Source organism: Lycium ferocissimum, chromosome 3 (genome assembly GCF_029784015.1).
Source record: "Lycium ferocissimum isolate CSIRO_LF1 chromosome 3, AGI_CSIRO_Lferr_CH_V1, whole genome shotgun sequence".
NCBI lineage: Eukaryota > Viridiplantae > Streptophyta > Magnoliopsida > Solanales > Solanaceae > Lycium > Lycium ferocissimum.
The window spans coordinates 17,241,723-17,256,258 of record NC_081344.1 but is presented as its reverse complement, the minus strand read 5'-3'; the positions used below and the strand labels follow the sequence as shown (position 1 = coordinate 17,256,258).

The window sequence follows — 14,536 nt, the reverse complement described above, 5'->3', positions numbered from 1 at the left end:
TTTAATGTTTTTATATCAAGCTTGGATAATGAGAGTGACATACTGTTATATGTTTATTTAACCTATTCTTGTATAAATCAGTATACGTATAACATAAAATTTTAATTTGAAGAAGCTTTTCTTTTTGGGAAAAGGGTCAAAAATATCCCTCTATTTTGAAAAAAGGGCTAATAATTTCTTCCGAACTTATTTTGGGTCAAAAATACCCCTCCCGTTATTAAACTTTTCAAACATACCCTCTTTTAACAGAAATATCCAACCCCCCAAATAACCATTTTTTTGACCCGACCCACTATTAATCCTACCCAATAAAATATTAACTCCTAATCCACCAAACAAAACCCACCTAGAGAGTGATTGCTGCAGAAATTCTCCATCCTGACTTACGCGATCGATGAGTTCATTGACAATAGGAGCATCTTCACAAGCTTGCTTCCAATGACTTTCAGGAAATGACATTGGTAACAAAGCAACTGGAGCATGAACTATATCAACACCAGCCACCAGGAACAGTTCCTGACCTCTTCAAATTTCAAAAAAGCACAAATATCACACGAAGCAATATTAACCTTCTTGAGAACAAAGGAGAAAAGGAACATAAAGCACCAAACTTTAATCAAATAGTACACTAAATCAACAAAAAAAAACCAATCTTTTCACAGATAATTCAGTAATATAAACTTCTTTCTCTGTTGATGTGCCAAAAAAAGGAAAGGAATAAAGTTTCTCTATTGACATATAGACTGACTGACCTCTGAATTTCTGTCACCAACAAGAAGACCATTCAGAGAGCACCAGACAAGGGCATCATAAGCAAGTTTTTGCAGCAATTTTGGGTCGATATCATGAGGATCAACAATGGGTTTCACAGAATCTTCCACTTGGGTCTGCATTGTGTGCACTTTAGCACACTTCAATGGGGAACGTTTAGGTATTGTTTAGTGGATTATGGGTTAATATTTTATTGGGTCGGGTAAAAAAATGGTTATTTTGGGGGATTGAATATTTATGTTTGAAAAGTTTAATAATGGGAGAGATATTTTTTATTAAAAATGAATTCGGAGGATAATTTTAGCCTTTTTTCAAAGTAAACGGATATTTTGAACCTTTTCCCTTTCTTTTTTGATTAAAGAAAAAAAGGACTTTTTAATTCTTTAACATAGGTTGAATTATTATTATTCTATCACTTTAACTATAACTTTACCTAAGGAACATTGCAGGGTTTATTTCTTTTGCACATCTGGATTAAACTTATAAGTATCACTCATGATAAGTAGTAGTGTAGTACTACTACTTTTGGTTAATTTTGGTAGGAGTTATTTTACGTATGCGCTACAAGTAGACATGCATCTATGTCTTCTCGCAGTTATATTTCAGGTATGACTCATCACGCATCTATTATACTTGGAAGTATATAGTATATCAACATTCAGATGCAATACTTGGACGTATATAGTTTATCAACATTCATCTTTGCATAGGTCAATGTTCAGACGGAGAAAGATGTCTTGCATGCATAGACACCACATATTCAAAGAGAACAAAGATTAGGAGAAAAGTATTACTTTCTCCGTCTCTGACACTCTTTCACTTTTAATCAATTTTAAGAAAATGATTTTCTACATTTAATAATAATTTAACTTTAAAAACTTTTTATTTAACTCTTAATGGTATGATTTATAACCACAAAAATACTTTTATTTTGTGTTAAACCACAAGTTTTATCTTTATATTTCATGCCAATCAAATATTATCACATAAATTAAAATGCAGAGAGTGAACATTAAACAACACCCACACAAGTATATTTTTAGGAATCCGCGACTTTTTTAGTTAAAAAAAAAAAACTAACACAAAAAAAAAAGAAGAAAAAATTACATAAGTAGGTTTCGCGCACAGAGATAGGACCAAAGTTTAACTTTACACTTAAGTCCTTTCGTGTACAGAATTCATGCGCAATAGCGGTCCATAAAAACCCTAAAACACTTGGCCATTTTTCAGCAAACTCTTCTCCTTCATTTCCTCCATTTTCACCCCTTCAACACACTTTTGCACCCCCAAAAACATATCTCAAAGCTCCCAAACCGTGAAGTTTGAGTTGCAATGTCAACTTAGAGAAGCTCTTGAAGCTAATGAGCTTCTAAAATCCTTACTTAGAGATTCGGGATTGAAAGAGAGTTGGGCAAAAGAATGTCTTGGAGACTCTCAACTAGAGGCTAAGACTTTGTATTTTCTATGTATTTTGTATTAGTTTGTAGTTGTTTTTTTTTATGTATTTTGTATTTTCTATGTCTTTTTTTGTACTGTTGATGTTGTTTTTTTTTCTTCCGTCTTTTTTGTATTATGTAACTTTTTTGTTTTTCTAATATTATGTGTAATCCGAAGTGTTTAATGCACTACTTTGATTCTACCTTTAATTTTTTATATTATGTTGTTATTTTTCTTTTTTGTCTTTTTTGTTTTTGCTATATATGTCTTTTGTGTAATCCGCATTTTTTTTAATGTAATGTGTATTTTGTATTGTTTGGAAACTTGTTATCTTTATGTTTAAATATTATATTTGAATGTACAAATATAAATATTTTATTTAACAATAATTCATCCAATACGAGAGGTTTATACTAATTAAAAAATAATACATTCCATTAAATTACAATACTAATTCAAAGCAATACAATATTAAATTACAATAAAAATACAATCTTCAAGTTCTAGAGGCTCTATTACTTCGAGACGTGCTTGCACCACCACAGCCTTGTTGCCCACACGAACACTTGTCATGGCCATATTGCTTACATGTAGAGCACTTGCGAGAGTAAGTTCTTCCACTAACATTCATTTGAGTGCGTATACGACTCCGTGAGTTAATGCCCAATTTCTTTGATGTAATCCTTGTTAGCAACCATCGAAAACGGCTCGTTTGGCCAATAAGCTTCATTACCAAGTGGGTGGAATTGGCCGGAATATGCTTTAAGGTAACTGTGGACCTTGTATTCCCCCGCCACATAACTTGTTACCGTTCTTGCCATTCTCTCAAAGCACTTTACAGCATGAGAACACGACATGTGGTACGTTTGCCACTTTTCACAAGTGCATGTTCTTATTGCCTTGTAAACGGTATGCACGTTTCCACCCTTACCGTTGTAATAACCCGTCCTAACTTCATACATACGTTGAATGGGATCATACTCGGTCATTTGGTGAAGCTCACATTTTTTTCTATAATGCTCCATCTTTTAAGGGCTTTGGCATCCATGTCCCGCCTTCAGCTAATATCGCTCTGGCCTACCTTGTCCTAACCATAAATCGCTCCAACCTGCTTGAAAGTCATTCTCACCATTACGGTGACGAGTCCCCGAAAAGATTTCAGCAAGCCATTGAAAGACTCTAAGCTGTTTGTTGTGAGCATGCCCCATCTTTTGCCTCAATCAACATGAAGCGTCCATTTTTCAATTTCGAGTTTCATTAACCAAACATATGTGGGTTCACTAACTACCGATCAGATCCATTTTTGCAGCCCATTTTCTTTGTTGATGCTCCATCGCAGCCCCCCACATCAATTTGTTTATAGTGCCATTGTGAAACTTTGATTGCAAATTTGCTTTCAAGTGCCTTAAGCAATAGCGATGGTAAACAAGAGGAGGCTGCCACCCCGACAAATTATCCATATTGTGCAATATGCCTTTATGACGATCAGACAAAGATGCATATGCCCCTACGATCCTTAATAACATGAGTCTTCAAATGGGTCAAAAAGATCCCCCATGTGTCGTTGCTCTCGTTAGCAGCAATTGCGAAAGCAAGAGGGAATATTGACCCATTGGCATCCATTCCTACTGCAATTAGGAGCTTGATGTCGTATACTTCATATACATGCATGCCATCTATGGATATCACAAGCCGGCAGTGAGCAAACCCATCAATACATGGTTTGAATGTCCAAAATACGAAGTTGAAAATTTTACCCTCTATAAGCCACTCGACAACAGTACTACCAGCATTAAAATATTGTAGAGCCGCCATATACCTTGGCAGCGATTGAAAAAAGGTATGCAATTTCCAAAGATCATCTCAAAAGCATGTCTACGCCCGAGATATCCCTTTCTCTTACTTATAGGTTTACCATATACAGTTTGAATGTTTCTAATGCAATCGTTGATGGGGATCCTGCACAAGTTTAAACAAACAACGTTTTAGTAATGATCTTTTAATTGATATAAGACATATAATGTACTAGTTAGGATAAGTTACCTTGGTGTTTCAGCAACGTCTTTAAGTAACACTTGAGCAATTATGTTTGTATTTAAATTATAATGATCTGCTCGATTGTCTTCCATATCACAAGTGTACCTTTGGCGGAATTTTGTGATAGCCCATATACCATCAGGCTTAACAATTTCCCGAAGCAACCACTGACAGCCTTGATACTGTTGTCTACAAACTAGCCTCTATATCTTTGTGTTTGACTGATCAACCTTAAACTCCATCATTTCCTCAATACAATAAATTTTGACAGCCCGTTGCAACGCCTTTTTGGATGCGAACATCATTTCTACTGCAAGGTAGCATTGATCTCTATTGAGATCCTTTAGTTCAATCCAGGTTTTTAGGCGACTATGATCATCTTCTCTTGTGAAGACAAATGCGACCTTGCAAGCTATCAAGATAAGGAATATTGTTAGAATGCCACTGAATTGGGCTTTCAGAAGTTGTGTTTTCCGTCATCGGTGGTGGTACGTGGTAGTGCATTGATTCTTGTTGGTTTTGACTTTGAGAAATATTGTTGGTCATACCAACTTGACCATCATCGTCATCATCTTCATCATCGGTTACCTCTGCATTATTAGGTATTTCATCGTCACCACTTGATGATGACTCATAGTAATTTGGAAAATCTTCATTATCAAGTGCATTCCTCCTTCTACACGAAAAGTAACACATTTTAAATACCAACATCGTATATATATATACGGATTGTTTAATATCAAGGTGATGAACTTCATGATGTTGAGAAGCATTATCATGGTGTGGAGAATGATCAACTCCACCGAACTGAGAGGATTGACCAATATCCATATTTGGTACCATCAAGAGTTTTGAGAATAGCTCCTATAAAGATTTGAAAAATGGTTATTTACCAATTTATACAACAAACACGTGCTACTACACACAATAATAATATAAAAATGCATATTTACCAATTTCATTGTAGGCTTGATTAAATTGTTGGCTTAGATTTTCTAGTGGCACTTGACCGCTCAAAATGTCTCCATAAGAACTAAAGTCCCCATAAGTGTTACCATGAATAGGCTGGACTTGAGGGACTTCTTCTCAAGGTATCTTTTCAACATACATCTCAAGAACATTAATGGATACTAAATCACTATATTCTTCCGGCGATCCCAAATAATCACTCAAAGATTCATTATCGTTGATATTGTGCATGCCATAACGCACTACACTGTTTGATATTGTTTGTGGATATCTGCCTGTTATTAAGATTTCAAACTCAGTGGGTGTAGTTTTCATTCTTTTGTGCATGTAACTGACTAGTGTTTCAGAATTTAAAGTTGTTATAAATTTAGCACGGGCTTTTGGTCTGATACTATAACGAACGGAGTAATTGTCCTCAACGATATCTCCATCCCAGAATAGTGAAACCCTAACAGTTGAAGCATTTTGAGACATTTTTTCTATGAACTTTGATTTTTTTTTAATGACTTGAAAGACTTAGACTCAGAGGCGAATCTAGGATTTTAAGAGGATGGGTTCACCATTGGTGCTAAGATTTTTTTTTTTTTAAAGACGCAAAAGTGCATTTAATTGGGTTTATAATCCCAGGACCTTAAGGGATTAAACCCAGCACTGGTTCATGTATTCCTTCAGTTAACATTAGATATATTTTAAGAATTATATACATAATATACCGAGTTTAGTCGAGCGACCATGTGTTCACGTGACTTATTTTTCCTACCTAAATTCGTCCCTGCTTAGACTTATGAAATTTATGAGTTTTTCACTCGTCCAACATTCATGTTAAATAGATTCTTGAAATTGTCATGCGTGGTGTGTTGTCAAATCAACACTTACATTGCGCATTAAAATGGTGCGCAATACAAGTTAGAGTCATATTAAAACGGTCAAATAATGAAGTACTATATATAACATGATTGACAATTTCAGGAAGCATTCACATTAAAATGAGTTATCATGTCATTCCACACCCAATTTGGTAATCTTGATTCTATTACATGTTTTACCCCAGGACATGGGAACTAGATGATGCTTTTCAATACTCAAATAACCTTAACAACAGATTCAATCGAGAATACAGGAATAAAATGAGAGAAGAGTGGGATTGGCGTATTAGGGAGGCTGCATCACTGGAGCAAAAGTTAGCGTCAGTAGGGCTTAAATGCCTAAAAAAACGTGCTATGTCAGTGCCTCGTAGAACTCCACAAGACTATAATTTTGCTCTTAACCGTTTTTGCGAAAAGAACAATCGGATGCAAATACGTTACCTTAGAGTAGAATATGGTGTACATGGGAGCACAAGATTTAGATCCAAGTGGGATTCGAACTGTGAGATGTCCGATGAAGATTAATATTTTTTTATATAAAGTAAGTAGGTAGGTCATAAAGACCCCACCCCCCAACTCCCAACTAAGGGTACATGGGGGTTTGCAACTATATAAGTAGCCCTTTCATTTGTTAGTAGACTACAACGTATTCAATGTCGAGTAGTAGAAACGCAGCTTGGTCTTTACTCCTTCCAAAAGAACCAAATAGCAGTGATGATGAGAGTTCAAATCATAGCAGTTTTTCGAGTGATAACAGTGATTTCAAACTAGACGAGCTAAATTCCCACCTTCTTATTGAGCGTAATGATGATTTTTGCAGTGTGAAATATTCAGATCGGCGAGAATATTATTGTGGTTTACGTCGAGAATGGTCACATCGGCTTGCCGAATCAGAACGTCTTGTTCGGGACTTGGAAAATCTCAACGCTCCAATCCCAACAAGGTAGTCAATTACCATGCCCCGGGTAGGTGTAGAAACATGTGAGCTTGCCGTACAAAGGATTAGAAAAGAAAACAACAGAATGCTAGCAAGAAGTTGCAGATTTTACATGCTAAAGTTGGCCGAAGAACAAGCATCATCAATCGAGACAACTAACATCTCTTCGAAAAAAAGATGTATCTTAAGAAATACCGCCAATATTTTTTCGAGAGGACGATATTGAGGACTTCTATTCTGATGAAGATTAGGGGTTATTTAAGTTCTTTTAAATTTCTGACTCATACAGTTAATTTGTATTGTTAGTTTATGATGAAGTCATCAATAAAAGAAAAATTAGTAAGTTTTTAATTTGCTTTGATTGTTTAAGTCTATTATTAATTTATAGAGTTAATAATACATAAAAAGTTCAATAATAATAACCGCATTCACAAACATGGGGTTCTATAGCAAAGTTTGAGGTTTGGGAGCTTTGAGACATGCTTTTGGGGGTGCAAAAGTGTTTTGAAGGGGTGAAAATGGAGGAAATGAAGGAAAAGAGTTTGCTGAAAAATGGCTAAGTGTTTTAGGGTTTTTATGGAGCCATATTACGCATGAATTCTGTGCGCGAAACTTACTTATGTAATTTATTTTTTTTTGGGTGTTAGTTTGGGGTTTTTTTTTTAAACTAAAAAAGTCGCGGACTCATATTTTTAGCTACCGAAAACTTGCGGAAAACACACTTTATCAATTCGAAAAGAAGGAAAAAATGCAATTTTTTATTTTATAATTATAACACCGTTAATATGTGCGGCTAGCTTCTTAGGTGGCACTCACTTTTTTATACTCTTTGAAAGCGAAAATATTAAGGCCCATTTGGTCATGGACAATTTTCATTTTTTTCGATATAAAATTGTTATAATTTTTCGAAATTTAATTTGAAGTTGAATTTCAGAATATTTCTGAATTCGAAAAACTCCAAATACATGTTTTTACATTTTTCACTCCAAATTACTCATAAAAATCCAACACTTTTCTAAGTTGTATTCATGTCCAAACACAATTTCAATTTTTAAATACTTTTGTTCAGCTTTTATTTTAAATACTATTTTTGTTCAAATTTCACATTTATGTTCAAAGACCGACTTATTGGCTCTTTTTTCTTATTTTTTAAAGCTAGTTCATCAAAAGGAGTCGGTTATCTGTCCCTATTAGAGAGAAATGTTTTAATCAATACGTGATGGAAAAAGGAAAATCTGTTAAATGTGGAAAACAAAGAATTGACATTTATATATGCCCAATTTTCCAATGTACCAAGCGGCATTGCTTTGACCAGCACTTTAATTTCTTAATTCCCTTTTCGTTTCTTTTTTTCTTCTCTTTTTCTTCATTTTGATTTTATGTGCTAAGATCTGTTCCCATTAGACCTTTTGATTGAATGTCTACTGACTTTTCAATCTCAACCGTCAATGACCTGCCCACATTCTTCCTAATTCTTTATTACTCCTTCATTTTCTTTTGTCTTTTCCACTTGACAAGGCATATTGGACTATTACTTATTAATTAATGGAAAAAGAAAAAGAAGAGAGGCGGTAACCTGTATAAACATAGTTTTAATTATTTCAAATTACATATAGCAATAGCTTTTTAGTGGTGAGAATTTTAGGGTTTTTCCCCATGATTATTGATGCGAAATAAAATATTTACTCACCTATACTTATTTATAAAATTCACCCTTTAGAAAATTACACTATGAAAATTATGTATATCGTAATTCACATTTTATATACGTTAATAGATATAACAGTACACGTACGTATTTGAATCACGTTGTTGTATACCATTAAGATATACACATGTAAATTGTATACCCAAAAGTATACAACGTACATACAACACAAGGCTACTTTGTACTTCTTTTCTTAAATAAATATGTAGCATGATATTTGTTACGACGAGCATTTTTATATATTTCATTCTAACCATTTCTTCTGGTATTCGATACTCGTATTAGGACCCTTTAAATCAAAATTCACACATATAGGACCCTTTAAATCAAAATTCACACATAAGAGTTAAAATACTCCCTAACATTCATTCTGATCCTCTGAACACCGCATAAATACCCAATTTTTAACTCACAGTATACAAGTTCGAAGTTCGAACCTCAGTGAAAGTTCTACTTCCTGTAAATTACAACAACAACATACCCAATGATAATCCCACAAGGTGGGGTCTGGGTTCTACTTCCTGTAAATTATTAAAAATAAATCGACTCTTTCACCAAAAAAAAAAAAAGATCATGTTTTATTCCCATTTGGTTTGGAAAATTCAGTGATGAAAAAAAAGGAGGTAAATATAACCAACATAACAAACAAAGCAAATTCCGTGACACGTGTCCGTTAACGCCGTTTAAAAAGAAACGATCCTGCCTGTTGAATTGTAAAATGGGCGTTTAAAAGGACCTGAGAATCAGAACCTTTACCTTCTCTCCATATATATATATATATATATACCCACTCACCTTCTTCGCTAATGCCTTACTTTTTCACGGCACAGAACGGCGAATTTCAAGGTAACGGTTGATCCCTTTATTTTGTTTTGAGATGATATTCATTTATTTTTTAGAATTTCTCGTATGTACTTATTTGAGCTCTACAATTTGTATTTGTGACTGATAAGTATGGATATTCTCGGAGATAATTTGCATTTTTTCGTTTTTGATAGTAAATTCATGCTTTTGTTGCTTTACCCTTGGATCTCTATAACCTCCGTAGTGTTCCATACATTTTTAGTTTTTTTTGTTTGGCAAAATCAATCTTAGGTTTAGTTTGGGGATCTGATTTAGTGGATTATTGTGTAACGATTAAAACGAAAAACATGTTTATCAGATTTGCATTTGGTTTTATTCAACAGGTGCTTTTGTGTAATTATGAACACTTTAAGAATAACTGAAACATTGGATTTCATTGAACAATAGTGTTTGTGTTGACTGTACTGTAATTCTTCACTAGCAACTTTCTTTCTAATGTGTCACAGTTTCATTTTGAGCTGAAAGTGATCTTTCAAAAATGGGAACTTAATTTCTAGTGGAATGTTATATTCAGGGGCGGAGGTACAAGTCGGGCTACGGATTTGGCCCAGTCCAGTAGCTTTAGCTCAATCAGTGTATTTGCATTAAGAAGCTCGTTAAATATGTACGTATATTCAATTTAGAACCCAGTTATTAGTAATTGAAGTCATCATTCTAAAGTCCAGAACCCATAAAGTTAAAAATCTTGGCTCCGCCTATGGTTATATTGGTATTTTCAACGAGTTCTTTTTGTTCTCTTCTAAGAGGCATCACGCCCTAGATTCTCAGTGTTAGCTGTTGCAACTTTCTGCATAAACCTTATTCTATGGGTGACTTGGCAGCATTAGAGTGATATTTGGCGTTCTATGTGCAAAACTGCAAACCTTAAATGGGTTTAACAACGCGAGCACCTGGACAATATCTGTGTTGAGTGTGGAGACTGGCACTTTAACTGCCCTCAAAATGTTCAATTAATATAACATGTTTTAAAGCATTGTGTCTCAAACCATTCACATGCTTTATGTGTTCAATATGAAGGATAATTCTTGCTGCATATTTGGTTTGCTTTTGATAGTTTTTTTTTTTTTTTTTAACTGCATTATTCTTTTTGTTACAGAAAATTTGACTTTCAAAGTTGAATCATGAAGTAACATGCTGACGTTGTCGTTGGTCTGACTGATAGCTGCCTGCCTACGTATTGTATGCTGTGTTTGTAAGTAAGCATGGGTTCCGCTTGCTGTGTTGCTGCCAAAGATAGAGCTGTTATTAACGGATCAAGCTGTGGAGATTTGCAGACGAATATCCGCCACTCGCCTACATGGAGCTTTCGGTGGGATAATCGGGGCCGAGTGGCTGGGGAGGACACGTCAGTGAATTGGTCTTCTGATGGAATTGGTGGCAATGAAGGATTAGAATTTAAATCTGGAACAACCGTGGGAACAGTATATGCATCTGAAGAGGGTAGTCCATTGAATAGTTTCAGATCACTTGCATGGCAGAAGTCACCAGTTTCTGATGGAAATAATCGGAACTTTTCACTTCCTTTATTGGGTAAATACTTGCACTGCTCTCCCTTTTGCTTTTGTATACAATGAAATGATAAATACCTAATAACTAGGTGATTTTGCAAATTGAAGAGAAAAAGGATGCGAAGTTCTGATTGCAAATGATGGTTTGAATTGCTTTTTCTTTTTCCTTTTTTGAACTTTGTGAATTATGGGAATACCTTATTGGATGACATAATGATGGTTGCTTTGTCATGTTGTGTTGTGGAATGTGGAGGCAAAACTTTGTCAAAGGTCATGAGTCCTGGAAGAATTAATTAGCTGATGTTAGCAGACCAAATTGTCCAGCGAGAAAAATGTTCATTAGGTTGAAATGTAGAGATAGAGTTGATCTAGGGTAAAAATAGGAGGTAGATAGCACTGAAATGAAAGATGTTAGATGTCGCATGTGTGTGCATCTAGGATGTAAAATTGTTTAGCCAATTTTTTAGGCCATTGGAACATATGATTTTTTTTTTTTTTTTTTTTTGGAGGTTGGTCCTTAAGATGAATAGTTACTTGTCACTTGTTTTATCAAAGAATAAAGAATATTTTAACAAGAATAAAGAGGAATGGAGACAGGGGATTGCCTTGCCATATTCCTCTATTAGCAAGAAAGGAGCCATGAGGAGTCCCATCGATAAGATCAGAGAATCTTATTGATCTTAGTCTCATCAGGAAGCATTCTTGAATGTTGCTTTTATATATGGCAGTAGTCGGGATAGGCATGATAACTTCAGTTTTAGGTAAATTGTTTTGTTGAAATGGCATGCCTTTTAATTCTTCCAAAGGTATTGTTCTATGATGTTTGTAATTGACGCAAATATCTTTTGATTCTTCTGGCCCTCTTGATTTGATGAAATTTCTACAGCATATTATATGGTAGTAGTAGTCTTTTACTGGCCCCAGACGCCACTTGTGGGATTATACTGGGTATGTTGTTGTTATCATATGGTAGTAGTCTTTTACTGACTCATCATATCTTATATGGAGGCCATTTACCCCAAAGATAGGTTGTGTTCTTTTATGTACCCTGGTATATGTTTCTGTTTTGCACCCTGATGATACCACTCATTAAGAGATTTTTTTTTTTTTTGTATGATTTTGATGTGTAAGTTTATATGGAAGTCATAATGTTTATTCTTCTTGTGACTATCTTTTAGATGTAAGAGTAACAAAACACTATCTTTTTCCTTCTCTTGCCCTTAAATTCTATACAACAACATCAACATGCCCAATGAAATCCCACAAAGTGGGGTTTGGGGAGGGTAGAGCAAACCTTACCCCCCCTACCTCCCCTACCTTGGGAGGTAGAGAGGCTGTTTCCGATAGTGCCCTTAAATTCTATATGATATGAATATATGAGTAGCCCTTTGTGGATGGAAATTATATGTTTGTTGGTAAGATGACAGTATTATTATTTTTCTTTGCAGATCCCTTGGCTGAGAGGAATTCCACTGAGGTAACAACAGAGGGGTTTTACTTTTTTCTGAAGACAATTTCATGCATGTTTATAAGCTTTTGACATGCCTGATTTCTTTTGTTTTTGATAATTAGGTTAAAGAACTAGCTGGTTCATCAGCACTTTCATTCCCCTCTCCTGTAAAGCTATCTCCATCTGCTCCCTCCGTTTCATCTTTATCCACATCTCCTTTATCATCGCGTAGCCCGCTGCTTCCTTCTAGCTCTACTCCTTGTTTTCCTCACCATTCTTCAAAGCACCGTCTGGGACGGCAATTTCCTGATAGCCGTGTACCAGGGCTGAAGTCACCTAGATTTTCAATTTCCGAAGAATCATCTTCCTTTGTGCTCCCTGGTTGGGGTAATGAATCAACTAGGGGCTCTCATGGTGGATCATCAGATGGTTGGTCAGTTCCTGCCTTTGCTGACCTGGCAAATCATCGTAGAGACAGGTGGTCATTTGATAGTGAATCCTTTGGGTTCCATCGTGAAAGGGCTGCTAGCCGAAGTTCTGGTTCATCTTCGTTTGATCTCCAAACCTGTGGCATATGTGCGAAGCTATTGAATGAACTTGTTGTTGCTGTTCTAGTTTGCGGCCATGTTTTCCATGCTGAGTGCTTGGAGAATATGACATCTGAAATCAACAAGTATGACCCAGCTTGTCCTGTTTGTACTTTTGGGGAGAAGCAGGCATTGAAGATATACGAAAAAGCAAAAGCTAAGATGGATCTGAAAGCTAGAAAGAGATTCCGGAACCGGATTGTTGACAGTGATATTAGTGCCAATCTTGCTCGGTTTGAGCGTCAGAAAAGTAGTGCTCATGACGGAGGGTGTCCCAGGATAAGCTCCAGTTCCAGTATGAAGAGCTCTTCAAAGAAGCCCTTCTTACGGCATTATTTCTCCTTTGGTTCAAAGGGGTCAAGATCTTACTCTGAGAGTCTTTCAACTCGTAAAAGGGGGTATTTCTGGAGAAAATCTAACAAGGAGTAGTTTTCTTTATGGACATAAAACGTAAGGAAATTCCTTCAGACATTTTACCCAGTAATATTGTAAAGATCCCTTCTCGTTTACGTCCTCGGTTTGCAGTGGATTTCTGATAGATTTTACTCCCAAACCCCAACCTCTTAACAAATGGTTTACATTGCATTAATATCTGCAGATGACATGGGTAAGCTCTCTCAGCTACCTTTTTGGATAGCAGAGAGTCGTGGAGGACAGTCATGTTCTTGATGGTGGAAATGCATTCACAGGCAGTTTTAGGATACTTTCTGAAGTATACACTGTAAAAAAAGGGGAACAATACAAGTTGGATGATTAATTTGTTATATAGGAAAGGAGAAGAGTGCAAATTTGAAAGTAGAAGTTCTTTCAGTGTATGTTCTCTTGGGTTTCTTTCATGTCAAGGCCATGAAAAATTGTCCTGAAGATTTTATATGCTTAAAAGTGCTCATCTCAATTCTCCATACAGGAGCAGATATTGGTGTTCTACTCCTGCCTAACGGCGGTAGTATAGTAGTATCAGCCCTTAGATAAGGGATCTATGTATTCTTTTTGTATTTGAGTCACTTAGAGCGCTTAATAGTTTTTCGACAACCTTGAATGTGATGAGACCTTAAAAAGATTGGTTATTGCTCAAGAGTACTGGAGTCAAAGTAGCTAAATTGCCCTGAATAACGAGTGTCCGGGCAAGCCAATCATGTCCAGCTTGAACTGGAATAATTTTCAGCAGACTGAAACATTTACTGAAACAAGTGGTAAGCACCCTTAAGCTCCAACCTTGACAGGTAAAAGTGCTACTATTATATATGAATGTGATTGTCACCCTTATGTGCCGTTGGAATTTGTGGATCTTCTAATAGTCTAATATGAAGGTCGACTATGTTATCCTACTATATAAATACAGTTAATATAATTTCACCAAAGCTCTGCATGGAGGTTTTTCCAGTTGAAGGAGGCATGACAA

The 14,536-nt window shown here is 35.6% G+C and overlaps 1 protein-coding gene across 1 annotated transcript; it reads left to right on the top strand.

Moving 5' to 3' along the window:
- The first annotated feature begins 9,432 nt into the window (after positions 1 to 9,432).
- On the top strand, positions 9,433 to 14,132 carry LOC132049924 (uncharacterized). Its single transcript, XM_059440904.1, has 5 exons — positions 9,433 to 9,571; positions 10,686 to 11,119; positions 12,546 to 12,574; positions 12,670 to 13,584; positions 13,733 to 14,132. Exons 2-4 carry the CDS (start codon positions 10,792 to 10,794, stop codon positions 13,561 to 13,563), a joined length of 1,251 nt encoding a protein of 416 aa, XP_059296887.1. The 5' UTR covers positions 9,433 to 9,571; positions 10,686 to 10,791; the 3' UTR covers positions 13,564 to 13,584; positions 13,733 to 14,132.
- Positions 14,133 to 14,536: the final 404 nt, after the last annotated feature.

Coding starts and splice junctions, on each gene's coding strand:
- LOC132049924 (XM_059440904.1), top strand. CDS start 10,792: ATGGGTTCCGCTTGCTGTGTTGCTGCCAAAGATAGAGCTGTTATTAAC. Junction 11,120..12,545: donor CTTTTCACTTCCTTTATTGG/GTAAATACTTGC, acceptor TTTTCTTTGCAG/ATCCCTTGGCTGAGAGGAAT. Junction 12,575..12,669: donor CTGAGAGGAATTCCACTGAG/GTAACAACAGAG, acceptor TTTGATAATTAG/GTTAAAGAACTAGCTGGTTC.